The following is a 24,783-nucleotide window of genomic DNA, read 5'->3' as shown; positions in this document are numbered from 1 at the left end:
TCCCAAGCTTTTTTTTTCCATTGGGGATGCTGGCCAACCAGCGAGCTCCCCTGGCGGGGCCCCACCAACGCCGAAAAAGGCGGCCGCCCGTCACTCCCGTTGAATTGCGGCGGCGACGGCGGCGGGCGGCAGCGACTAAGGGCCCTGTCCAGGTCTGTTGGGGCACCAGCAGCAATCAGCACTCAGCGCCAGCAATCAGTGAGAGCGAGTCTGGCCCCCCCCATCGCCCCCCAATTGACAGGCATGCCAGGGCCCGCCCGCTGACTAACTTTCTTGCAGGGGTCACCACCAGCTCTGGCAGGGGGGCCCTCTTCAGTCCCCTTACCCTCGCCTCGCCCGCTCGCCAGTGCAATCTTGATCGTCGACATTTTATTCCCGGCAGTCGCACGAGCGAGTGGGAGCGCAAGGCGCCATTGGCCGTCTGCCGCTGCATGCTGTCGACAAAGCGGACTCGTGGCTCTGTTGCCCATACATACATACGCTTTACGGAGTACATCTTCGAGAAATCCACGAACCTGGACGGACTCCTCTCATCGGACTCATCACATTGAAGCAGGATCTGATTGATGCGCAGCAACTCTTGCGCTGACGCTCGAGGCTACCATTTCCGCTTTCTCTCACGTGCCGCTAATCGGTGGGACTAAAATCCCAACATGCCAATCCGCAACATCACCGTCAACCCATTCTCTTGATCGCGACATCCAAGGCACTCGATCCCAACCGCACCGATGCAATGCTTCAGAACGACCTCCAGGACAGCGCCCCCCGCAAATCTGGCGCAACATCGACGTCGTGGATAAATCGCCTGCAGAGAATTACCGGCTGTCTGGAGCGTCCGGTGGCCAGGCAGGCGGAGGAGCCGACTGCGCCCTTCCTGTGACAGCTCTTGCCAGCATGATGCCAACGCGTCGCATATTGTTGGTGCGCTCCTCTTCCAGACGCTCCTCTTCCAGGCGCTCCTCTACCCGGCGCCCCAATGCCGTCAACTCATGTGTGTCAAACACAATTCGACGTCGCCGGACGCGCCCTGGCCGTGGGCCAATCGCGCTGAACAAGACGCCGCCCACGCTCTCTTGTCGAACGGCGCCTATATGCGCGTGCAGGGGCCTGGGGCGAAGCCCAAATTCCGGGGGCATCCAATCGTCATCTCGGTCGCCTTCCTGCGAGCCCAATTCTATCCACGCCGGGTCCATGTCCGACGACTCATCCGCAGTGCCCGCGTCGCCCATGTCGTCGGGGTCCTACCACTCAATATCTTCGACGTAGCGCAGTTGGACGTTGAATCCAACCTCAAAGGTCTCGAGATAGTCGTGAACCTGGTCGAGTACATCGATCCAAGCCGCCTCGGGAATCTCGCGACTTGTAACGATGCTGACTTCTCGATTAGAGAGCGGGTCGAGGTGGGATGCACCGCAAGCGTCGAGATCCAGAAATGCCCAGCTGTAGCGCATGCCTTCCGTCTCGTCGAGGATGTCCTTGATGCCGCACCTGGCTATGTGCCATGCCCTGCGTACCTCTCCGGGGACTGAACGGGAGAACCGCGCGAGTGCGCGGCGTGGAAATACAATCAGCATGGACGCGATGTCTTCCAGCCGCCGGGATGAAGCCGGGGGCGTGTTTCGATTCGGGTAACTTTTGAGTGCTGTTCGACAATGCTTCGACTTGCGAGCTGAAGACTGTTGGGTGAAAAAGAATACTCCGAGCTGCTTACTGTCAACTTGCTCATATATGTAAACAAAGGCTGGCCATAGTGAAGTGCGAGGCGCTCGCGACTACGGTTCGACAAGTCTCCTCGAAAAACTTAAAAGAAAGCGTAGCAGCCCCCTCGGCGTCCGAGAGGCAGGCTGCTCCTGCGACGCCGGCGACTGAGGCGGACAAGTGCAAAGGATAACCTCCTGCCAGACTTCACATTGATGGCAGCCACCCTTCGCGACGGCGCTCGGCGCCACCTCGTAGTGCGAGGTCTATTCCTTCACATGGTCCATGTGTCGACCACTTCGTTGGTATGCTCAAAGATGTCCACGGGGGCCAGGCTGCTCCATTTGTCGGGTCGCTGCTTGGCCTCGAGGAAGTGATTCATGGCCAGGACGCATTGGTGCGCCCACCGCTCCTCGCTCACTCTCCCGATGCCCGTCGCCAGTGGCGTCATCAGGATACTCTCGATCTCGACATCCTGATGACTGCTGGAGCGGGCTCGGACGCCTTCATTGTGCCGGTCCACGGCGACGAGCAGGCTCCACACGCTCTCGTAGACGACCTCGCGATCCCACGTCACCTCCTGCGGTGTGCGCATCGTCGGGCAGAGCGCCAGGTACCGCGCCCCCCAGACGTTGCGCGAGCGAGGCGGATCAAAGTCTTCCGGTATGCGCACGAGGGTGCATGTTCCTGGAGGTGCGAACCCGCGCCACGTGTCGTAGAGGGTGCGCTGGGCGACGCGCGTGAGAGCGAGGTAGTCGTCGCGCGGGGAGAATGCGCGCGAGATGGCGTCGTCGAAGCCACCGTCAAGGCGCCCATATGAGTTGGCGGGTGAGACGACGAGGTCGAAGCGCGTTGACTCGGGAACGAACTGCAACGCGGCGTTGTGAAGCTCAAAGGTGAGGGCTGTGGAGGACTCGAGGCCGTGGTGGGCAATCGCCGACGTGAAGGCACTGACGAAGCGCTTTTCCATGCACAGCAGGTGAATATGCGGTATCAAACTGGATGGTGTCGCGTCGGCCATGGTGAGTATTGAGCGGTTGATGGATATGGACCGCTTTGCTCAACGCCCAACGTGAAGGGCGTTGACCTCGGGAGTTTGGAAGGATGACGATGAGGTGCTGCGGGGCAGGCTGGGAGACACGTATAACGGTATAAGTCGCCCCGTAAGCCGGATTTGGCCCCCAGCCGCCGTGACCACAACTGATGCAATACCTGAACTCTTTCGGATGGGACCGCGCTCTATATTTACGGCGAGCGTCTTTGGAGTAAGTATTGCTACCTCCGTCGCTATTTACCTGTGCCAGTGGGATCTAGTAGCCCACACGGCTGTTGCAAGCTCGTCACCAGTGTCCAGTCGCCGTCCATTCACAGTAGCCCGTCGCCTCGGCAGGCCAATTCTCGTGGCAATATGGACCGTGCAGCCAGGAAGACTGAACACCAATGCGAAACGTTTTCCATCGACCGACTGTCCTTGGGGTTGTGGATCCCGAACGTTACCGACGGGGAAAAGCCGAACCTGGAAAGCTGCCTGGCTCTCCTGCGACCGGCGGTTCGGGTGGCACGACCAGCGGCGCTGGGAATCCCGGTAACTCTTGCTCCGTCGACTGTTCAGGCTGCCCAAGTTCAGGGAACGACCCTGGTGGGAACAATTCTGGTGGTACCGGCACCGATGGTCCTAGGCCCCCGGGCTCAGGCCCGGGAGCCGGACCTTGCGGCCCAGGGAATGGACCCTGAGGACCAGGATTCGGACCCTGTGGCCCAGGGAAAGGACCTTGCGGCCCAGGGAATGGACCCTGAGGACCAGGATTCGGACCTTGCGGCCCCGGGAAAGGACCTTGCGGCCCCGGGACCGGACCTTGTGGCCCCGGAAACGGACCTTGCGGCCCTGGGAAAGGACCAGGATTTGGACCCTGTGGCCCTGGTGACGGTGGCCTCTCTGGGCCCTGTTGTCCCCAAGGGGGTTGCGGGCATCCTTGGGGAACTGTAAAGTCGTTGACAAACTGCCCTCGTTGTGCCCCTGCGCCGAATCCCCGTTTCGCCCAGGCAGTCCACACGGCACAGGAAAACTTATCGCCAGCGATCGATTCCAGCGCGTCCATGATGGCATTCCGGGCTTCGAAGACCCCAGGATTGCATGGCTGCATCTTCATCCCGGCCATGACAAGCTGCACGGCGAAGAACCTCCCATCTGTGGCGACACCCTTCTCGTTCAGCTCCGGAACAGTGCTATTGCCCCTGCCCATTACTCCAATCAAAGCCCACATGACCTCGTTGAGCATGGTACACCAGACTTCGCCTGCGTCGTGCACTTCCTGCCGGTAGCCCAGATCTTCCAGTGTCAAGGGATTTACTTTGAGGTCTGTCGAGTACGGATGCGAGCGTATTCCATTCGGATCTCGACCTATCCACGCTGAGATGATAACTGGGGTCTGGGCACTGTCAGTAGGCTTGAGCAACGTTGCCATGGCCACAAAATCCGACCAGCCCTCCCCCATTCCTCCGCTTTCTTGTGTTACAAGGCACGCCGGATTGTCGGGACCACCTGTGAGACGATTTGACACTAGACGCTAGTCAGCGGACACAGTTGGCATCTGAGTCTTCGAGGCCCCCCTTGACCACTGGGATCGGAGTACTTACCGCCGTGTACAAACTCGTGAATAACAATAAAGTTGTCCATGCAGGGGAGGCGCGCTCTCTCATCGTTTGTCAGAAGGACAAGATTCAGGCGTGGGCTTTGGCCGTCCGGGCTCGCCTGAAAGTTAGGGCCCGCGTTCATGTCGCTGCTATATACCACATCAATCACGACAGGGTCCCCTGCGCCCCTGCCATTGGCTTTGTAATTGGTGGCCTGAAAATTCCCGGATTCTTCTGTGAAGCCCAGGGTGGACATGATATCGTGCATGTCGTTGACCACATAGAACGCGTTTGTGGCACATGCCTTGACAGACTCCATGGACGGTGCCTGCTCGCTGTAACGGAAGTTGAAGGTATTGCCCTGAGCCGCAATCTGGGCCGGCTGGCCCTCGATAAAAATACGCGCGTTGTTGCCCTGCAAGACCAAGTGACCCTGATGCTCAGTAGCCCAGCCGTGGGCTGCTTGAATGGGCTCAGTCGCAAGGCGACTCGGAGCCTCGGATGGATCTTTGCCTGGGGGCGCAATCACATTGTATCTCACTCCATTGGCGGCGCTGTGATTCGGGTGTACGATGGCGAGGATCTCGTGCGGATTGTCGGCGTCCACGCAAGTCTCCAGCCAGCCGTCCTTGGAGACGACTTCTACACACCAGGCAAGCTTCGGAACACCGTCAGCCTGTACGTACTGCAAGCTCGCCCTCAAAGTGCCAGTGTCGTTGGTCGAGGTCGTGATACGATAAGTCTCGGGGCCTTCGAGACGCTCAAAGCTAGCCTCGGAAACTTTGATCGGAATCTGAAGTTTTTGTGTGATATGCTCCGCGGCTTGAAGGCCGCTGGTGAAATCACGCTTCGTCAACGGATTGTGTTGCGGTGCCAGGTCTCGGACGAAACTATCTCCGTACGAAATGACGGAGCCGTTTGGTCGCAGCTGTGATCAACTTATTAGTACTAAGCCAGAACACTGCGCTAGGGTTTATACTACATTGACATTTATGTTTGCCGCTTTAATTGCCATGCCATTAAGCGTTTGCGAGACGTAAACGTGCGCATTCCCCAGTTCGTCTACATACGAGCTTCCCATGATCAGGAAATCTGTCCCCGGGGCGACCTCTTTGACCAGCGCGGTGGCGATATTGTTGTAGAAGGAAATGTGTTGGCGTGGGGGGTTGAAGGCATCTATGACGCCCAGAGTATGTTGTCCACTGCTGGGACGGTGATAAAACGAAGATTGCTTGATGCGGTACTGCTCGACGTCAATACCATGATGAGGTTGTCCCGAACGCCGGACGATAGCCTTTCCGCCCGTAAAGATACCAAGGCAAACAAATAAGAGTCGCTTATGCATGATGAAAAACTCAACAGTATTGCCATGCCGTGATCAGTGAATGTAAGATTTGGTGCTGTATACTAGATGAAGGCGCCGCGCGGGGAGACCCCCCGGGACTTATGCAAGACGGCGTTTTGGGCATCATATCGCAAGGCACTGGTATCACATGTCCGAATCGTATTCACAGCCTTCTCTCCCCCTTTTATTTGCTTGGAAAGTATGGAATAGATGGACTTGAGTGTGAGAAGCCAGGCAGTTGACCGCCGGAGGTAGGAAGGCCCGAGGAGCATCATGAGGCGTTTGGGTCATCCATGGTACGTTTTCGGCGCTGACACACGAGATATGTGCGTACAGTTGCTACCAAGGGACAAAAAATGCTTATTGGTCTACATGGGACAAGCTGCGCACAAAACCTCGTAATGAGGATTTTGACTTGAACATTCCGCGGGCAGCTGAGTAGGCGAAGCCGTCGCGGGTACATTCGGATACGTTTCAGTCAGGACTCATAAAAACCACTGCCTTTGATTACATCAAAGACCTGCTGGCGGAGGCATAGATGTACTTGCAGACTGAAACACCTCCGTAATGTCAGGTAAATTCAAGTCTCACTAGCATAATAAGGTTCCGTCAACTCGAAACCGTCTGATGTGGCTTTGCATAACATGCAGTCCAGACCATGTTAATGCAAAGTTGTTTTATGCAGCCTTTTCTGGCATGCGGTATATCTAGATGTGCCACTGATGCGACAGTGATGAGATGGCGTTACGGTTGAGCCGTGGTTCAGACCGAATTCTTGCTCAGTCTGCGTATGCGGTAGACCAATCAGTCGCTGTCTCATCTGAATCGATATTGGGATGTGGCTGACCTAGGTGACTGGCCAATTGTATCTGGAGTAACCAGTCGCGATCGTGTATGTCGCCGCGCCTTGCAGGACCAAAGGCTCTTCTAGCTTGCCCGTAGATGTATCGCCTTGACAGAATTGATCCCCCTGAAAACCGGCGACACGCAACGGCCTTGTATACTCACAACACCCGGGTTTTCGCTGTTCACGGATGCTGTCATGCGATCCGATGTCCAACCATATGCGCGATACACCAAGTGTCGCAGAGGTTCGAATGAGTTGCAGATAGAACTCGGCCGAATTCACCACATAGTAAGTTCAGGCAACTCTCATGATAGGAAGTAGGCCTTCAGGACGTATAAGTATGACCAAGTGTCCCAAAATGAAGACAAACAAACCAAGAAAATTTACACATTGAACTCAACACTCTCCATACCAAGACGAGACGAGATCAACAATATCATTCACTCCATCAAAAAGCTTACTATCGACAAATTTCACCCCTAAAAGACGACTGTCAAGCAACATCTCTTCGCCACCATGAAGCACTCCATCGCCACCATTGCCTTCCTTGCGACCCTTGGGCTTTCGTCCCCCCTCAAGTCAACGGGAGCAACTGACGTGCACCGTGATACCGCGCCTATAATCATGAAAAGGGACAACAATGACCGTGCTGTTCACTCTACAGCATACGGTGCCCCAAAGACAAAGCATGTTGCCCGTCAGTTTGGCCCCGGTGGCTTGCAGTCAGGCGAAGGGAATGAACTTGGCGACGGTGGCGGCTCTGGTTGCAGTTGCCCGGGCACCGGTGATGGACCACTCTCCGGTGGGCTGCCTCCTGGCGGGCTGCCTCCTCCGGAGCAAGTCCCCGGTGGTGGGCAGTCTCCTGGCGGTCCAGGAGGTTTCAATGGGGCACCTTCAGCGAGGCGAAATGCCCGCCGCAACTTTGGCGGTGACTCGCAGGGCCCCGGCGGTACCCAGCTTCCGCCAGGCGCGGGAGGTGCTCCTGGTGGCCCTGGGGGTCCAGAGCCAAACAACTGTCCGCCCTGCCCTGACAGCTGTCCTGGTGGCCAAGGTCCTCTCGGTGGCGCCGAGGGTGGACCGCCTGGTGATGGTCTGGGCACCGCGCCTGGTGGTGTTCCAGGTGTCCCTTCCAATGGGGACCCTTCCGGTGCTTCCGTTCCAGGCGTTGAAGGCAATGGCGTCTGATGGTGATTGGGAAAGACCAGGCATGGAGCGAGTCGCGATGACTATCCCATGTTTGCCGATCAGAGGGGTTTAGTACCGCAGGGCTACAAACGAACTAGAGCTATCAGCGGGGACTGGACTGAGTTGATACACTTGGTGGTTGGAGAGAAAAGTGGTACTACTGCTTCAAGCTTCAAAGAGCGTGGGTTGGAATCGACAGCTAGAGTACGCTAGCAAGAGATCACAGAGCAAGATAAGACAAGTTGGTGCTGTTGCTACTGTGAGTTTCCAGTCGTGTCTCCTGCTGTATTTGCCTACATGCATGTTATTCAGGTACACTAAGTACGCAGGCTACATGTAAGTAGGCCACCTACTTTTCGCTGGCGTTACTGTGTTGTACTGCCCAACGCATAGACTTCAATGAAGCGCGATACAGCGACCCAGAGCGTGATCAGACGCTTTCACTGTTGGCTGCCGACAACTACCGTGGCCACACGCGGGCTCGGAGGAGGGGCAAAGTCGTCGGGAGTGCCATTTTGGTCCTGCAGGGTCACTCGGAAGATGCCTCGGAGATGGGCACGGCGCGACACGGACATGCAGGGCGTCGTCGTCATGCTTTCCTGTGGTCTGTCTCAAGCGCGTTGACTGGGATGCAGCCTTCGGCCATGCCTGAATGAGGCAGGGTTGAAGAACCGGGGCTCAGCTCGGTCTCCGGGACAGATTAGATTGATAAGGCAGCATCACGATCCACAATTCCCATTGCCCCTACCTCGAGAACCGCTACTCGCGGCAGGCAGAACACCCCGGCGGCGAAAGGGGGTCTTCACTCCGCTCTCTGCACCCCAGGCGCTTGTGCAACGTCGCCCGACGTCCGCTCTCCACAAACAACGACCGTTTGTGATCGCAGGCGCCGTTGGTCTACTTGAACTTGATGCACGGTTCATATCACCATGCCCGACATTGATGTTTTGCTGTCTTTGCTCGTCGTCGCCGTTGTTGCCTTTTCACTGGCCACTTCCGCTGCCCTCTTTATTGCCCAGCAAAGGGACACTGGCTCTGGGGCGGAGTGGCTCCCGAAAACCCGACCCGATCGACATGTCGACCATGTCGAGACGCCGCTCCTTGCGCAGCAAAGAGACACGAACACCAACATATACGAAGATCAGGATGGATTTGCGACGTGTGAGTCGATGAGGAGGTTTCGATGCCGATCAGCCATCTCCACCGCGAGTACCATTGCCCTTCAAGGTGTTGGTTTTATCATCTCGTTCTTCGACGCCTCATCGGCGCAAATGTCGCAACTGAAGCCTGCTCCTTGGCGCCTGGTTGCTCTGTGGCTGCTTCCGGTACTTTGGGTATGTCGCAACTTGAATGCTGAACGTTGCCCTCTTTTCGACGCGCCGGCTGACATTGACGTCGAGTCCTGCCAAGTCCTCCTTACCACTGCAATTCGATGCGATAGGTTCGTCCCTAGGCGGTTCGTCGCAATCGCGCTAGGTGCTGCTGCAAACGCAAGTCTGTTGCTCGCTTTGCTTATTGACTTGCACATTACGTGGCGAAGCAAGCAGGATCACCTACGTCGGAACGCGTCGGTCGTTGCTCAGATGGCCACTGTCACAGGAGCGATCTTCCTCCTCGTAACGACACCCCGGAGACCGAACGTGTATCGCAGGCCCAATGGGAGAATCGTCGATGGGCAAGGATCATCATCCATACTCGGACGCTGGTCGTTTTCCTGGACCGAGCGAGTCATCCGCTCCATGCACCTCGAGGCTCTTCACAATGTCCGTGACATCGACATCCTGCCAGAGCTCGACTACAAAACACGATCAGCCACTCTTGCGAACACGTTCCGCTCGCAAAGAGAGCGCCATAGTGCCAAGTCTCCCCATCCCAGTTTGTGGAGGTGCCTTGCACAGATGAACTGGCATACGCTACTTGCTGCCGCTGCTCTCGTGCTGCTGTCCGCCGCGCTCGGCTTCGCGCCGCAAATATTTCTCTGGAAGATCCTCAAAGCCCTAGAATGTATGGAAAACGGCGTCGAATGCCGAACCGCTTCACAAATGATGCCATGGGTTGTGAGTCTGGGTATGACCATGACTCTCACGGCAACCGTCGACGAGTGGTTGTCGTGGCTGGCACAGTCAAGGCTGAGCATACCTTTGTACGCGCAGCTCGCCTCGGAATTGTTCGAATGTGCCATGCATCGCAAGAAAACACCCCTCGCCGGAGATCAGGCTTTTGAGGGAGATGACGGCGGCGGCAGTGTCGACGAAGACGTCGCGATCAAATCCGCAGAAGATCTGGCGGACCCAACTCCGAGCCTAGTAAACCTGGTGGCTGTCGACACGCAGCGCATCGCCGATTTTCTGGCCATTGGCCCCGTCATACCCATCACGGGCCGCAAAACCGCCATCTCAGTCGTGTTTCTCTTCGAACTGGTGGGATGGCAAAGCCTGTTGGCCGGGCTCGCCGCATTCACCGTAATTGCCCCCATCAACACGCGGCTGTCCGCCAAGTACGGCGGGGCGCAAATGCAACTAATGAGCCAAAGAGATGCGAAAGCGGCTGTAATGACAGAGCTCCTCCACGGGGTCTCGCAGGTCAAATTCTCTGCCCTCGAATCACTCTGGATAGGACGGGTCGGCACGCTACGTCGAAGGGAGCTGGCGGCTCAGCGGAGAGTCTTCGCCCTGGAAACCGGCTTGGTCTGCATATGGATCCTGGCGCCGGTTCTTCTCTCGGCTGTTGTCCTCAGCACTTTTTCGTTGATTCATGGAGGCCTCACCGCATCCGTCGCGTTCACGGCCCTGTCCATATTCGGCGAGCTCGAGATTTGGCTGGCAGTGCTGCCGCTGCTGTTTTCGCAGCTGCTGCAAGCATGGACAAGTCTCACTAGGATAGAACAAAAGCTGCGCGAGCCCAGAGTAGCAGATCCGCGGCAGTTCTCGTCCAACGTTCGCATGGACGGCGCCACGATCGCTTGGCCAATCGACTCGGGAACAGACAGGCTGGTCAGTTCTATGCTCAAGAAAGTAACTGTTTCCTTTCCGGACAGGGCCTTGAGCATAATTGTCGGAAAGACTGGCTCTGGAAAGAGCATGTTACTAGCCGCCATTCTAGGAGAATGCGATGTTCTGGAGGGCAAGGTGTCAGCGCCTATGGTGGCATCACAGGGGGTGCAGCCAACTTCCGGCATGACAGCCCCTTGGGTCATCTCATCTGCCTGCGCTTTTGTCGCACAAACGCCTTGGATTCGAAGCGCCTCCGTCAAGGACAACATCCTGTTTGAGTTACCATACGATGCTGCCAGATACCGTCAGGTGCTGTATGCATGCGCTCTTAACCACGACGTCCAGCGCTGGCCAAACGGCGATGAGACAAATCTCGGAGAAAACGGTGTAAATCTCAGTGGTGGCCAGAAGTGGCGGATCTCACTGGCACGCGCGTTGTACTCCCGGGCACACACCATTGTCATTGATGACATCTTCAGTGCGCTGGACGCCAACACCGCGCGACACGTATGTGAGAACGCCCTTGTGGGAGAGCTCTCACGGGGTAGGACTCGTATTCTCGCGACCCACCACGTTAGTTTGGCCTTGCCATACGCCGAGTATGTCGTTCACTTGGACAATGGCTCGGTAGCTTACGCGGGAGCCCCGGGCGGATGGACACAATCAGGAGAGAGCAGCCGACTGCCTCACAACCCACTATTTACCTCGGAGCCTCACGAGGAAATGCTGGACACAGAGCAAGAACAGCAGAACCCCAGAGAATACCTGGAGAAAGAGTCACATCAGATTGGCCGCCTGAGCTCAATGGTTCTGCGACGATACCTCAAGGCAACCGGTGGACTCGCCGCTTGGGCGTTCATAACAATGGGCTACCTCGGCCATACGACTCTAATCATCCTGCGTGTAGGTACTATGATCTTTGAAGGATGCAGTGGCTGACACCTTATAGCCCTGGTGGATAAGCGTCTGGACGCAGTCGAGTAGTTGGACGCGGACGAATCTTGAGCATCCCGTTCATGATGAGGGCGCAGACGACACAACGTGGTATATGGCCATCTATCTCTCAATCGCTTTAGGGACCTGTATCATCGGCACCGTAAGGTACTATCTTGTCCTCGCGGCTGGTTTGCGTGCCTCTCGCCTCCTATTCACAGAAGTGCTTCACGGGGTGGTCTTCGCACCACTCATGTGGCACCACACGGTACCGTCTGGGAGGGTATTGAACCGATTCACGGTGGACTTCCACCTTGTCGACTCAAAGCTCGTCAACGCGCTGGGATCCATCATTTACAGCGCTATGTACCTGCTCGCGATTGTCATTGCAGGGTGTATGGTGTCGCTCTGGATCTTTGGAGTTGCTCTGCTCTGTACAGCAGCCTGTGTGGTCTATTCCAGAAAGTACTTGAAAGCGGCACGAGAGACCAAGCGGCTCGAGAGCAACACCCGCAGCCCCGTCATTGACCACTTGGTCTCGTCGATGACTGGGCTCAAAACCATCCGCGCGTACGACTGCGTCGGCAAGTACATCGACCACATGCATGACAAAGTGGACCGGCACTCCAGGGCAGCTTGGTACCTGGCCCTAACAAACAGATGGCTTGCCCTGCGTCTGAGTCTTCTTGGAGCCCTGTTCTCGATGTTGACTGGGGCCAGCGTGCTCCTGTTCAACCGGCTGAGCGCCTCAGAGGTAGGCTTTGTGCTGGGCTTCGCACTGAAGTTCTCAGCAACAGTCGACTGGGCCATACGGCAGTACGCAAGCTTCGAACTGGACATGAATGCGGCAGAGCGATGCCTGGAATACTCCGACATCACTCCTGAAGCGGCTGGCGGTGATGATGTGGATGATGCCTGGCCTACCACTGGGAGGCTGCGCGTCGAGAATCTATCGCTTGGCTATGATGCAGATAGGACCGTCATTGACGGCGTCTCGCTGAGTATCGAGCCAAGCACGAGACTTGGGGTCGTTGGGAGAACGGGTGCGGGCAAGTCGACACTAGCATTGGGCCTGTTCCGCTTCCTTGAGACCCGGCGAGGCAGCATCACTCTGGATGGGCGGGATATTGCGGCGATCAAGATCCCAGATTTGCGAAGCCGCATCGCTATCGTTCCACAGGACCCGTTTCTATTCTCCGGGACCATCAGGTCCAACATCGATCCGTTCGAGCGACTGTCCGACTACGAGCTGCTTGGCTGCCTGGAAAGGGTCCACCTCGGACTTCGAAACGCTCAACGCGAGGATCTAGCGCTGGACACGCGAGTTTCTGCGGGTGGGAGGAACCTTTCGCACGGTCAGCGACAGCTGGTGTGCCTAGCGCGAGCCATGGTCGCACAGCCACGCTTCTTGATTCTCGACGAGGCCACTTCGGCGGTTGACAACGAAGCAGACATATGCCTCCAGGCCTCTATCAGGGCCAACTTCGGCGTCGGCGGGTCGTCGGTGCTGGTGATTGCGCACCGCATCAGGACCGTTGTGGACTTTGACTCTATCGTGGTCATGGATCGCGGGCGAGTGGTTGAGTTTGGAGCGCCCGCCGAGCTCTATCAAAGGGAAGAGGGGCACTTTCGAAGGCTGGTGAACGAATCCAACGACACGGATGCTCTGGTGGGGATACTGAAGCCAAGATGACGGAGCGTCGCTTAGTTGTTGTACATTATTATATGTAAGGTGCTGGAGTTTACAATAGTAAGTTCGTCAGTTTCTTTGTGCATTTTGCGAGTTGCAGGACACCGTTGGTTGGTGAATGCGGATGCTTTCGACCTGGAGCCCCACTGCCGCTGCTTGTTAGCAGTGGGTGCGTCTGCTCCAGTCGTCTTCCATGCTAACATGAACGTTTGGAGACCGCCCACGCACCGCCCAACGAAGTGCAGAATAAAGATCCAAAAGACGCATTGGAGGATTGGATGGTGCAAAACTCATATTCCGATGGTGGAACAATTCGCTTCTGCCAATCTCTGGACACATGTGCTATGGCTCAGGGAGCGTACATCAAATGTAAGCCTGCCTGCCTACATGTAGGGCGTTGGTACATGTATCAACAAATTGGTGGCGCGAGCTGAACGTACTGTGGCCGGGGAGAGAGATGGTGCCACCCGCAGACAATTGCGAAGCAGGCGGCCGCCCGACACGCTTTGTTTCTGTACAGTGAGGATGTGGGTATCCAGTCCACGGCAGCCCGATGTCTAGTTGAAGCTTCGAGATCAATGGCATGGCCTTGGCCTTTCGTTTGATTATCATTGCTGTCCATCACACTGGAAAGATTTTAGGCCACAAACCATTTGATGGCGATGCCTTCGCTCATGCACGCGTGCTAAAAGGCGCCCGCTAACATATTCGCCGAGTTGCGTCCGACAGTTGGGGTACGCCACAAAGACTGCGACGAAGGCACAGTACAAGGGTGCGCGGGTTTTAATTTGCGGCGTGTCACAATGCCGTTCCGGCCCTGGGGGCCGCCGGGATTCGAGTTCTCAGTGATCAAAGTCTAATCCTATTCATGTTGGCTGTGCAATCGTTACCCACATCACCCCGTGAAACCCAACGACGAGTTCAGCAGCAGTCGGACGTTCCATGTCGACGCGCAACGGGCGGAAACCCGCAACCAGGACGTCTTTCAAAGCCGGAAGCCCTGGATCACTGCTTTCAACGAGTGTTTCCGTCTTGCCGGCTGCCAATGGCTCGTCGACAGTGACCGATCAAGGTTTTCGTACATGTGCCCACTGGGCCAGTACATGTACCTGGTTCAAGAAAGGCATGCATAGCCGATGGCGATTCACGGCGCTTGAAAACTTTGCCACGTATCACGCAAGGGTCTACGGAGGTAGATGGAACCCGGTAGAAGTCGGAATCTACACATCGAGCCACCCCCTCGCTCATATTCCGCCCACGACTGACGAGAATTCCGCAGCCGACTTGGCGATGCCTTCATTTCCGGTGTCTCAGGAGGCATGACCAGCCGCTGTACACATGGTAGGGCGGGACCTCATCCGCCGCGGTCTGACAAGGACCAGGACCCTGCTGTGGCGCCGCGCTGGAGCCTAGCCGGGTCACATCACAACATGGAACGGAGCCCGGCGTGATGTGATGGGTTTGCCATGCTGACTGGCATCTTTGGACATAAGTCGGTGCTTGACAGCTTGTCAGGCATGTCAACGAAACGCAGTCCTTTGTTTTCGACACTTGCATTGGCGCACACTGTGATGCTCCCGCACACCGTCGCTGTTGCATGCCTTTCCCTCTGGCTGGTGGGCTCAGCGCAGGCCAGACCCAGGGGCCACTTGGACCCGAGCCTGCCAAGCGGCTTCCGCGACTGTCTGTTTTACGACGACTTCCTGCAGCCGGCTGGCTCGCAGCCCGACCCAGAGCGGTGGACCATCGACACCGGCCATTCGTACCCTGGCGGACCCGCGAACTGGGGCACCGGCGAGCTGCAAACGTACACGGCCGACAAGGGTAACATTGCCATCTCGACGGAAGGAACGCTCCAGATCATTCCGGTCCGCGGGCCCAACGGCACGTGGACGTCGTCGCGCGTCGAGACAACACCCACGTGGGACGTGGCCTGCCGCAAGGGATGGCGCATGCGCGTCGAGGCGCGCATCAAACTCGGTGCCAATGCCGCGGCAGAGTCGCTGGGCATCTGGCAGGCGTTCTGGGCCCTCGGCTCCGACTATCGCGGCGTGTACTGGAACTGGCCGGGCGTCGGCGAGGTGGACATTCTCGAAAGCATGAACGGCGAGGACAAGCTCCGGCAGGCAGTGCACTGCGGCGTCAACCCCGGCGGGCCGTGTGACGAGCCCTCGGGCATCGGCAACATCACCGAGGGCGTGACGCGCGGAGAGTGGCACAGGGTCGCTTGGGAGGTCGACCGACGGGTCTGGCCGCGGGCGACGCACGACGAGGAGGAGTCGATGAGCTGGTTCATCGACGGCAGGCGGCGGTGGACGCTGACGGCATCGCAGGTCAACGACACGGAGGCGTGGGAGGCGCTTGCGGGGGGCAAGAAGATGGTACTGCTCAACATCGCCGTCGGCGGGGGGTACCCGGATGCCGTCGCAGGAGTGAAGACGCCCACGAACGCGACGCGAGGGGGCGAGGGCGCCAGCATGGAGGTTGACTATGTGGCGGCGTACGCATCGCGGGTGTAAATTAGGTTGACGGGCACAGCACCGTAGACACGGCCTGAGCGACTTGCCTCTGCTGCGTACGAGGCAGAGAGAAATAAAGATAAAAATAATAGCAGCCGTGGTGATGCATAGTTGGATGACGCGGAGTCGCATACAAGGTGCGAGCTTGCGCGGTGTCAGAGGTAGCAGTCTTTTGTCTCGACACTCGCAGTCTTAAAGAGTTTCTTTAAAGTGCTGCCGGCAGAAAGTCAACAGGCCACTTGCTCACAACAAAGGGCGCTAGAAATCCGAAACACTGCCTCAATCGTGCGCAGATCAGCAGCCGGAGGCACATGGGCGGTCAGATGGCGGCGCCCGGTGGATCGGCCCATGGCCATCTCCACGCCGCCCTGGCCCGCCAGCCAACCTCCAAGCGGAAAGGCTCGGCGCGGCTGCTGAGGTTGCCGAGCCCTACCGCCTCTTGCAGGCCGTCGATTGGCGCCTGCGGCGGGCAGTGGCAGTCCATCGACTTGTAGGCGTCGTCGACCCCTCGATCCGGAACGTCAACCAGCCGGCAGCAACTAGCGCCTGTCTCGAGTCCCGAGTCTCTGACAGTGTGGCATCCGGCAAGCTCCAGGCTCTCGTGGATATAAAGACTCGGCCAACATGGCTCGAGCGCAGCCGGACGAATCCCTGCGACCCATCATTGTTGATGCCTGGTCTGCTCGCAAGTACTTGCCGTCGTCTTCCCGACACCACCGATCTTGCCGAAGGAAATCCCCTCGACTGTCCGCCGTCCCCGTGACTTCGGGCCTCGGCCGAGCGCTTGCCCCTAATGCATGTCGAACACCTCATCACCAGGGCCGTGCTCACGGCCCACGCAGTCATGTCAATGCTGCTCCCGCGGCAGACACCGCCCCTCACGCTGTCTCAGAGGAAGCCCTTTGAGGAGTTGAAGCAATATAGAAAGTTCGTGACGGGCAACATCAACGGCACGACGCTCATTGTGCCTATCCCGATCGAACAAGCCCGCATTATCCTCCCCAAGCAATACAAGTTCCTCGACGGGGCATCAACATGGCAGAAGATGCTTCCCGGGCTCGAGGGCGACATGTATCCGCTGATGTTGACGGCTGTATATGACCACGACGTGGGCAGCGACGGTTACGGCGTCAACACCAACAACTTTCATGTAAGCGCAACTGACCGGACACGACAGAGCTCAATGTCTCCGACGTGCTAACGCCAGGGCTGCGGCAATAGCGCGCAGCATTCGAGTTCCCATTCGTCGACCGCCTCAACAATGGTTACTCGGCATTCCGCTGGACCGGCACCATGATGATGACGGCCAACCATATCGCCATCCGCGGCGCGCGCCTTTACGATATGAGCGTCATTCCCTCCTTCTTCTATCCACCCAACGACGCGTACGACGGCGACATGAACGGCAGGGCGACTTTTCAGGCCTGGTCCAAGGCGAAGAAGGACGAAAACCCCAAGGTCGAGCTGTCCATCGAGAGTTGGCCTGATATGGACTTTATACCATACTCGATGGAATTCATGCGCAACATCACAAACCAGCCGACGTTCGCGGGAGACGGGAACTGCGACGGGTACACTCGCCTGTTCAACACGTCACTGACGAAGGATGAGGCTTTTGCGCCGGTGCCAGTCAGGGCGAACATCAAGGCCAACCTGTCGCCCGTGGCAGCACCGGACAGGCCAATGGAGCAAAAGGACGTCTACGGATATAGAATGAGCACGGTCTTTCTTGAGCCATTTGAACCCGCCAAATGCGCCGATCTGGCCGACTTCGCCGGCACAGGGCCAGGAGACAGCTCGCCGCCGGCACCCCCAGATGAGTTGATGCCGCCACAATCAGACTCATCTGACGAGATGCGGTAGCCGACGTGTCTTGGCGCGAACACCGATTTTGGTAGCTCAAGAATCCATGCACCTGGACTGGCGGGCCAAGGCCCCAGAGCTCGCAGTCAAAGCATGAGCATTAGAGAATAAAAGGCCAGTGTAGTGACTGAGCTGACGGGTACCTCTGCAAGCAGAGACATACAAAACGCGTCATCATCTAATATAAATACAAGATTCCCCACCAAGCTTCTCCAAGGGCCTGAAAGCAGCGCTCGCTCCAGTACAGTACTGTGCTACCTCGCTCTACGTCTCTCCAATCGTCTTGCTAGTTTCATGTACCAGACAAGAAGGAAGGCTCTTCCCGCATGACGAGGCGGTCACGCGATGCCCAGCGCCAAGCCAACCACCGGGCCATGTCGATGTGGTATTATCAGAGGCATCAACGACGAGCCTTTGGGAGCGTGAAATGCCTCTTCGAGAGCCGCTGCCGAGCTGCTTCGTCACGGGTGCAGTGACGCTGTGATGAAACGCAGCTCGTTGTCAGGCTTGGGTCTTCTGTATGGGTCGCACTGTGGTGAAATGGTGATGATGATGCGCGGGGTCCCAAAGCTGAACGCCTCCTCGATGGCATGGCCTTGGCGCCTCGTTTACCGATTTTGGATCAGAAGCCGACGGATACGGGTGTGTATAGCCAGGCAACCGCAATCCAAGCCCAGCTCCTTGCGACATGGCAAAATTGATGACCGCAAGAGCCAGGCGTCCCGAGACCCGTTCAATACAAAAGCGCAAGGCCCTGTGCGTTCTGTTGGATCACAGCGCACTCCCCCTTGCAGAGCCGCTCAGTTGTCGGGTCTTGTCGCGGTTTTCAAACTCAATCGGACTCCATCTTCACCCCCCTTGCCGTTGACTCGACGTCTTCATGGGCCAGAAACAGTTCAAGATAGGCCGCAAAAACATGAGCGGTCACTACGATGTCGAATCGACCGACGGCCGCCACCTCTACTATGTCGACATGTGGAGCCTGGGCTCCGGAAAGCCCGACTTGACCATGCATGATGGCCCTGACAACAAGTCTCCCATCGTCGCCGTGTGCCATATGCCTGCCCTGTCCAACAGCTTCAAGATGGGCCTCGGCGACCTTTCGCGACTCGACGCAATGGTATGGGAGGAGCTTGCTAAGGAGCGCCTCACGAAGGCGGGGTGGCGTTGGGCGACGGATCTTCCCGACGGGACACGGGCTAATCTCATATGGAAGCGCACCAAGTGCGCTGCCGTGGATGGCATGACGGTGCCCTCGATGAGCTCTCGCAACTTCAAGCTTCAGGACGTGCAGACTAGCGAGGTACTGGCCGTATTTACCAGCCAGAGGACATACCGGACCTGTGGCGTGCTGCAGGTGAACGTGGACCATGGCCACACGTTCGAGCTCATGGTGCTGGCAACGTGTCTGACGTTGTACGAGGAGTCGCGGCGCGAGGCCCAGAGATCGTGGTCCGGAGGGTCGTAGGGCATCGTGGTGTGACATGAACTGTCAATACAATATATGACCCAAATCTTGCACGTGGTCTTCCAAGGTGGCAAGCTGAATCAAGTCGTACCACTCATGACCACCAGAACTTCAGGGTAGAGGGTTGCCTGCAGACTGGTGCTCTCGGCCGGCCTTTGCCTCTGTGAATATCGGCGCGTGTAACCTGCACCCCCGTCAATGCGACACTTGATGCGTAGGTTGCACACTTCCTGTGGCCAGATTCTCGCTGTAATACCGGCCCACGAGGAATTCAAGCTGTACTCGTTTAGCATGACGACCGTGAGGCGGACAGGGAGGGAGTGCCTAAAGTCTCCATGTATCAAATCTCCTGGTGCACGTACCGATGCTCCAGTCCTCGCTGGCGTCGCTGGTTGCCAGAGGGCTGGTTGCAAGAGGACCCCCCGTTCCCGCCGCGAGCCACGTAGGGTCCTGGCCCGGACGACGCATACACAGACAGAAGTACCACTTCTGAATACCCCAACAGTGATAGGTGTGCTGGACCAGTGCTACCCAGCTCTCCTTGAGGGGGTCATAAGCCAACGTGATGGAGCCGAGCCGCGACCCGGACCCGGCATTTCACCAACGCCTGGCCCCCTAGCTCCTTGAGCGACGTGCAGTCTGGTCACTGCAGGCGCAACATTGTGGAGACTAGACAGTTCGGGCTCATTGGCCACTGTATTTCTCATTCAAAGACACCGAGCCGGTCGCTGGGAAGGATTCCTTTGTGACCCGGTCGCATCCCGGAGCAAGAAGTGGACGCCCCCCGGTGGCTCGACGATTTCCCCTCAGAATGGCCTTATTGGAGGGTTGATTCCAGCCTCGCCCGGGGCTCCGATCATTAGACTTTCGACCCCCCAAACTTGGCTCGCAAGTTCAGGGACACACGCAAGACACCAAGGCCTGAGCAGTCTCAGCCCTGCTGGCGAGAATTTGGATGCCTCGGCCAAAACAGCAGTCTCGAGGCGTGCTATTGGATAAGAAGCCATCGGAACAGCTCCAAGACCCATCATTGGCGTGTTGCCGAGCTAGGCCCCTTGTTTGCTCAAGCATAGCCGTTCAGACCAAAAGGGGGGAAGGTGGAGGAGACTGCGGCACCTCTTGCACCGCCATGGCGAGGCGCACCCACAACGTGTGTGTATGAGCAAGGACCAACCAGTCCTGCGGCCCAAGGCCGTCGCCATGGGTTTCGTCCATGGGCCGCGGCAAGGCATAAGGCAAGCACATATCTTCCCTGCAGCTGGGTTCCAGTTTGAAGGCAGCGGTAGCGGCTCGACCGCGAGGCCTCCCCGGACCGCCATTCGACGCCAGAGGGGTATAAATTTGTCGAATCCCGGTAGTATAGCAGCCCAGGCATGATACGGTGGTGCCACCTTCCTTTCTCTTGTGTGGCCTAGGTGCTTTGGTGGTCGCCTGCCGACTGCGGATGGGCCGAGTGCGGTGGCACACTGTGGTATCGCGGGCCACTGGACCCCTGACACTCGTCGCGAGACAGTCCAAAACAAACCCCAGGCCGGCAAAGGTAGCAGAAAACACGTAGTCCATGGATGGGGCGCCGTTGTCCAGGTGGCGGAAAAGGAAGCCAAGGCATAAGAGAGACGAGGGTACAGCCTGGTGAATCCTGCCAACAAGAACCCTCCAGCGACGATGGGAATCCACAGACGCAGGGGAGGCGCCTAAAAGAAGCTCCCATACGTGGCATGCTTGTAGTCGCGCTGAGAAGGCCGGGATGGGTCTGAGCAATGTCCACAAGCCTCGCGGCGCCCGGGTGAGGGACGGCATGCCCACACGCGAGGATACCCGACCCTCCGGCCAAGGTAGGACTGGTGGACTACCGCCGCCAACAACGCCCTATCTTTCCATGTGACGTAGCTGTGCGCGAATATCCGGGGGGGTTTGACGTGCCGGGGTCGCTCATTGAAAGCCACTGGCGGGCATCACAGGGTGGCATTGTTCCTGGTAACGGGAGCGTTGAGGCGGCGCTAGCAACTCCAGACAACATACCGCGCCCTAGCATGACCATCATCGCCATAACAAACGTCGACCTGTTCGATGGCCATGGAATCAGGCACGTCCTCAGCCAGTGCTTCGAGGGGAGTCCCGGAAACGTCATCCAGCCTCAGTCGTTGCCCGACGTGAGCGTTGATGGCACCGGCTGCACGCTGATTCCCGGCCTCATCGACTGCAAGGTCGACGCCAACTCGTCCCCCACGGCTCTCTCGTCCTTTGCCGCGTACGGCGTCACCACGGTCATCGACTTGGTCAGTTCGAGCGCCGAGAACCAGGCGATGCGCAGGGAGTCCCGCAGTCCGAAGATGCCCAGCTACCTCGGGTCTGGGTGCGTGCTCGGCTCCGAGGCGACCGCCTCGCGCGGGTTGTTTCCGTTTCGCGCCGTGCGGGTCGTGAAGACGCCCTCAGAGGCGAGGCGTCTGGTGGAGGAGCTCGTGGAGGACCCGATACGCGCCGACTACATCAACATCATTGCGGACCAGCCAGGTCTGGACCCCGAGACGTTGGCGGCCGCCGTAGCCGCAGCTCACGCACGGGGGAAGCTGGCCATCGCCCACGCATCGCAGTCCCATGCCTACGACGCGGCGCTCCTCGCTGGCTTCGACATCGTCACGGCCGTCCCGGTCGACGGGCCCCTAGATGCGTCCACCGTGCAGGGCTTTGCCGAACAGGGCATCGCCGTCGTGCCCACACTATGCTCGGTCCAGCAGGCATCGCAGGGTGAGGCGACGCCCGGGTGCGACTTCGGGTTCGCCATCGCGGCGGTGAGGCAGCTCTATTGCGCCGGCGTGCGCATCTGCGCCGGGACAACGGCTTACCAGCGCCGAAACACCACCATCCCGTTCGGCACGAGCCTTCACGACGAACTGGAGTTGCTCTCGAAAGCGGGGCTGTCGAACCTTGACGTCCTTCGCGCGGCCACCTGCGTCCCCGCGACCGTCTTCCGGCTGCACGATAGGGGGACCATCGAGGCGGGCAAAAGGGCGGATCTCGTGCTCGTCCACGGCACTCCCCTGACCGACCTGACGGCGACGAGGAGGATTCGGCAGGCCTGGATTGAGGGAGTGGGCGTCGAGGTGGAGATGGAGTTGGCGGTCAAGGCGGAGGTGGAGGGCAAGGCCTGAATGGATTGCATTGATGTGGCACTGGCGACCCCAACCGTTCGTCAGCCGTGTGCAGCATCCCCTGTAGTACATGCCTGTTCTTTCTATACGTCAATGGCTCTGCGGTATAGCACGGTTCTCGTTCAATATCGATCCCAAGGCGTTTGCGTTGGTTCGGGGCGCGCCGTTGATGTACTGCATGGCCGCACATGTGTGGTTGCAGTCATCGCTCTCAACATATTGCTGTCCCCGCGCACATGGTCCCATATACTACTGCCTCGTGATTCAGCCGGGCCCGAAGCATGGTGTCAAGATGAGCTGCATTGCAATCGTTCCGCCAAACCCAAGGCCCCGGCGGACCGCGTTTACCGGTGACACGACATGGGGTCATAGTCCGTCTCCCAATGTCAAGTTGACGTCACGCGGCAACCGAGGAGGCAAACATAATAAATGCGAGGCGCCCAGCGGGTCTGTCAGGCGACCAGTAAGTAAGCGGAGCGCTCCCTGATCGCCCAAAAAGACACCTTTGGGAGCCTCGAGCCCCCAGACAACCCCATGATGCAGCGTCACCGCACGGATTCCACAAGACAGCTCCTCCCCAAACCGCCAACCGGGGCCGGGGGGGACCCTCCACGCGGCGAGGCTGTCCAGAGGTCCAAACGAAGCCAGGTGAAGCTGGCATGTGACCGTACGTCCGCCGATCCTGGACGCGTGGCATGGACCGTTGCTGATCGTCTCTTTATCTCTGAAGGGTGTCGAAAGCGCAAGGCCAAGGTCGGCGGCACCATCCAGTCTCTCTGTGCCTCGTAATCAGACCAAAGGGGACGCCAGCGCTGACAGAGACGCAGTGCGATGGCCGTCGGCCGTCTTGCCGGTCGTGCCTTGCGGTCAAGGCTGAATGCGTGTACGCTGGGCCCGGTGCGACCTTGAAGCAGCGTTTGGCGGAGCTGGAAGGTGCATATGCACATGCAAAGAGATCACTGGACGCCATGTGTAAGTCTGCCGAGCGCGGCGCCCTCGAAGGCTCGGGGGGCGCAGAGACGTCACAGGACTTCAGCGGCGCGCTGCCGCCAACAGACAGCGACTGGGACCTGTCGACGACTGCGGCTTCAGGGGGCGAGCCCAGTCAGCGACTGGGAGGGGGACAGGATTGTCCGGTGTCTGTACTCAATTGGAACATTGTGGAGGATTGGAGGGCGGTGCTGCCGCTGTCGCGGTGGACGACGGTGACCGCCGACGAGACGCTCCTGAACCACCTCTTCGCCTTATTCTGGACGTGGGACCACTCGCTCGCGCGGATTCTGCATCGTGAGCTCCTGCTTGACGGCCTCACGGCCGACACGCAAGGCCCCGGCCGGCCGGACACGCGCTTCTGCTCCGAGTTCTTGATCAATTCGATCCTTGCGGTCTCGACGGTGCGTGGGCGCGCATGCGCCGATCCGTGGGAGCGAGCGTTGACTGACGAGGACAGAGCTGCTTCCACAAGAGCGATGACTTCAGGGCGGCGGCTCCCCGCGGTAGCAGCTTTGCTGACGAGGCGTTCCGACTGCTCGCCGTCCACCAGGAGCAGGTCGAGGTGTCCCTCATGCAGGGCGTGGCCATCCTCTCCGTGCATGAGATGACATTTGGGGACTTGCCCCTGGGCACGAGCCTGTTCTTCGACAAGCTGAGCGCGCTGAGGGCTTCGTCAAAGATCTTCGACGGGCCAGATTGGATGGACTCGATGGAGGTCGCTCAGGGAGACCCCAAGGAAAGCAAGGTGGGGGAGGCGCTGGCATCCATTGCCAACGGATTCCACTGCCTCGACCTGTAAATGACAATTGGCTCGTTAGCACACATGTATATGACGAGGAGCCCCACGCTAACAGGACCGATCGCGTCTTAGGAAGCTGAGCCTCATAGCGAACCGTCCGTCGACCGCGCTGGGTCTGGCCGGCATACCGCCATCTCAAGAAGAAGGCGGCTCCCCGTTGTGGATCCCCTATCCTGTCTCGGCTGGGCCGCAGCTGTCGTATCACAGCAACGCCAATGTGGCCGAGTATGAGCTGTCCCAGCTGGCCGGCGAGTTTCTGCCCGCCATCGAGGAAAGCCGCTCAAGCCTGGTGCCCGACTATCGCAGGTCCAAGGCGCTCTACGATCGCTTCCTCGCGTGGAAGTCGTCCAGCCAAGACTTTATGCTGCGCGGACACTACACCGCACAGGCTCCGTGTTGGGCGAGCCTGCTGTATGTTCACGAGTTGCGCGGCATACTCGGCATTGACAAGCTAACCGAGCGCCAGGGTCTCGTTTGACCTGGTCTGTATAAAGCTTCTAGAGCCGTTCCTAGGCCTATCCTTTTTGGAGTTCGACGGCGGCGAGGCGGCTCGGTCGCTCTCCCGATCACACTGTGAGAACATGCTCTCTTCCCTATGGGACTATCGCACAGTGTTCGGGATGCGGCTCGAATGCTGGCTCGTGTATGCCTGCCACGCGGCGGT

At 58.4% G+C, this 24,783-nt stretch overlaps 9 protein-coding genes across 9 annotated transcripts; 7 read left to right on the top strand and 2 right to left on the bottom strand.

Annotated features, from left to right (window-relative positions):
• Nucleotides 1-1,241: 1,241 nt before the first annotated feature.
• PLICBS_006310 (uncharacterized protein) lies at nt 1,242-2,719 on the bottom strand (the record flags this gene model as incomplete). The annotated part of the gene is made up of 2 exons (XM_018320087.2): nt 1,242-1,488; nt 1,977-2,719. 2 exons carry the CDS (start codon nt 2,717-2,719, stop codon nt 1,242-1,244), a joined length of 990 nt encoding a protein of 329 aa, XP_018182561.2.
• A 654-nt stretch (nt 2,720-3,373) lies between these two features.
• PLICBS_006309 (Fungalysin/Thermolysin Extracellular metalloproteinase 5) lies at nt 3,374-5,677 on the bottom strand (the record flags this gene model as incomplete). The annotated part of the gene is made up of 5 exons (XM_065600917.1): nt 3,374-3,679; nt 3,753-4,127; nt 4,215-4,258; nt 4,336-5,260; nt 5,315-5,677. 5 exons carry the CDS (start codon nt 5,675-5,677, stop codon nt 3,374-3,376), a joined length of 2,013 nt encoding a protein of 670 aa, XP_065456989.1.
• Nucleotides 5,678-9,292: 3,615 nt separating this feature from the next.
• PLICBS_006308 (uncharacterized protein) lies at nt 9,293-11,686 on the top strand (the record flags this gene model as incomplete). The annotated part of the gene is made up of 2 exons (XM_065600916.1): nt 9,293-11,603; nt 11,652-11,686. 2 exons carry the CDS (start codon nt 9,293-9,295, stop codon nt 11,684-11,686), a joined length of 2,346 nt encoding a protein of 781 aa, XP_065456988.1.
• A 202-nt stretch (nt 11,687-11,888) lies between these two features.
• On the top strand, nt 11,889-13,328 carry PLICBS_006307 (uncharacterized protein; the record flags this gene model as incomplete). Its single annotated transcript, XM_065600915.1, has 2 exons — nt 11,889-12,028; nt 12,098-13,328. The coding sequence occupies 2 exons, from the start codon at nt 11,889-11,891 to the stop codon at nt 13,326-13,328; spliced, it is 1,371 nt and encodes a 456-aa protein (XP_065456987.1).
• Nucleotides 13,329-14,791: 1,463 nt separating this feature from the next.
• PLICBS_006306 (uncharacterized protein) lies at nt 14,792-15,844 on the top strand (the record flags this gene model as incomplete). The annotated part of the gene is made up of 1 exon (XM_018320084.2): nt 14,792-15,844. The coding sequence occupies one exon, from the start codon at nt 14,792-14,794 to the stop codon at nt 15,842-15,844; it is 1,053 nt and encodes a 350-aa protein (XP_018182558.2).
• An 844-nt stretch (nt 15,845-16,688) lies between these two features.
• On the top strand, nt 16,689-17,707 carry PLICBS_006305 (uncharacterized protein; the record flags this gene model as incomplete). Its single annotated transcript, XM_065600914.1, has 2 exons — nt 16,689-16,994; nt 17,066-17,707. The coding sequence occupies 2 exons, from the start codon at nt 16,689-16,691 to the stop codon at nt 17,705-17,707; spliced, it is 948 nt and encodes a 315-aa protein (XP_065456986.1).
• Nucleotides 17,708-18,587: 880 nt separating this feature from the next.
• PLICBS_006304 (uncharacterized protein) lies at nt 18,588-19,175 on the top strand (the record flags this gene model as incomplete). Its single annotated transcript, XM_018320081.2, has 1 exon — nt 18,588-19,175. One exon carries the CDS (start codon nt 18,588-18,590, stop codon nt 19,173-19,175), a length of 588 nt encoding a protein of 195 aa, XP_018182555.2.
• Nucleotides 19,176-21,208: 2,033 nt separating this feature from the next.
• Nucleotides 21,209-22,327, top strand: PLICBS_006303 (uncharacterized protein; the record flags this gene model as incomplete). The annotated part of the gene is made up of 1 exon (XM_018320080.2): nt 21,209-22,327. The coding sequence occupies one exon, from the start codon at nt 21,209-21,211 to the stop codon at nt 22,325-22,327; it is 1,119 nt and encodes a 372-aa protein (XP_018182554.2).
• Nucleotides 22,328-23,295: 968 nt separating this feature from the next.
• On the top strand, nt 23,296-24,597 carry PLICBS_006302 (uncharacterized protein; the record flags this gene model as incomplete). The annotated part of the gene is made up of 3 exons (XM_065600913.1): nt 23,296-23,721; nt 23,778-24,115; nt 24,192-24,597. 3 exons carry the CDS (start codon nt 23,296-23,298, stop codon nt 24,595-24,597), a joined length of 1,170 nt encoding a protein of 389 aa, XP_065456985.1.
• Between the last annotated feature and the right edge of the window lie 186 nt (nt 24,598-24,783).

Source organism: Purpureocillium lilacinum, assembly GCF_023168085.1.
Source record: "Purpureocillium lilacinum CBS 284.36 DNA, scaffold_4, whole genome shotgun sequence".
In the NCBI taxonomy this organism is placed as follows: Eukaryota; Fungi; Ascomycota; class Sordariomycetes; order Hypocreales; family Ophiocordycipitaceae; genus Purpureocillium; species Purpureocillium lilacinum.
Note: the sequence above shows the minus strand (reverse complement) of the source record. Positions and strands in the feature narration are given on the sequence as shown.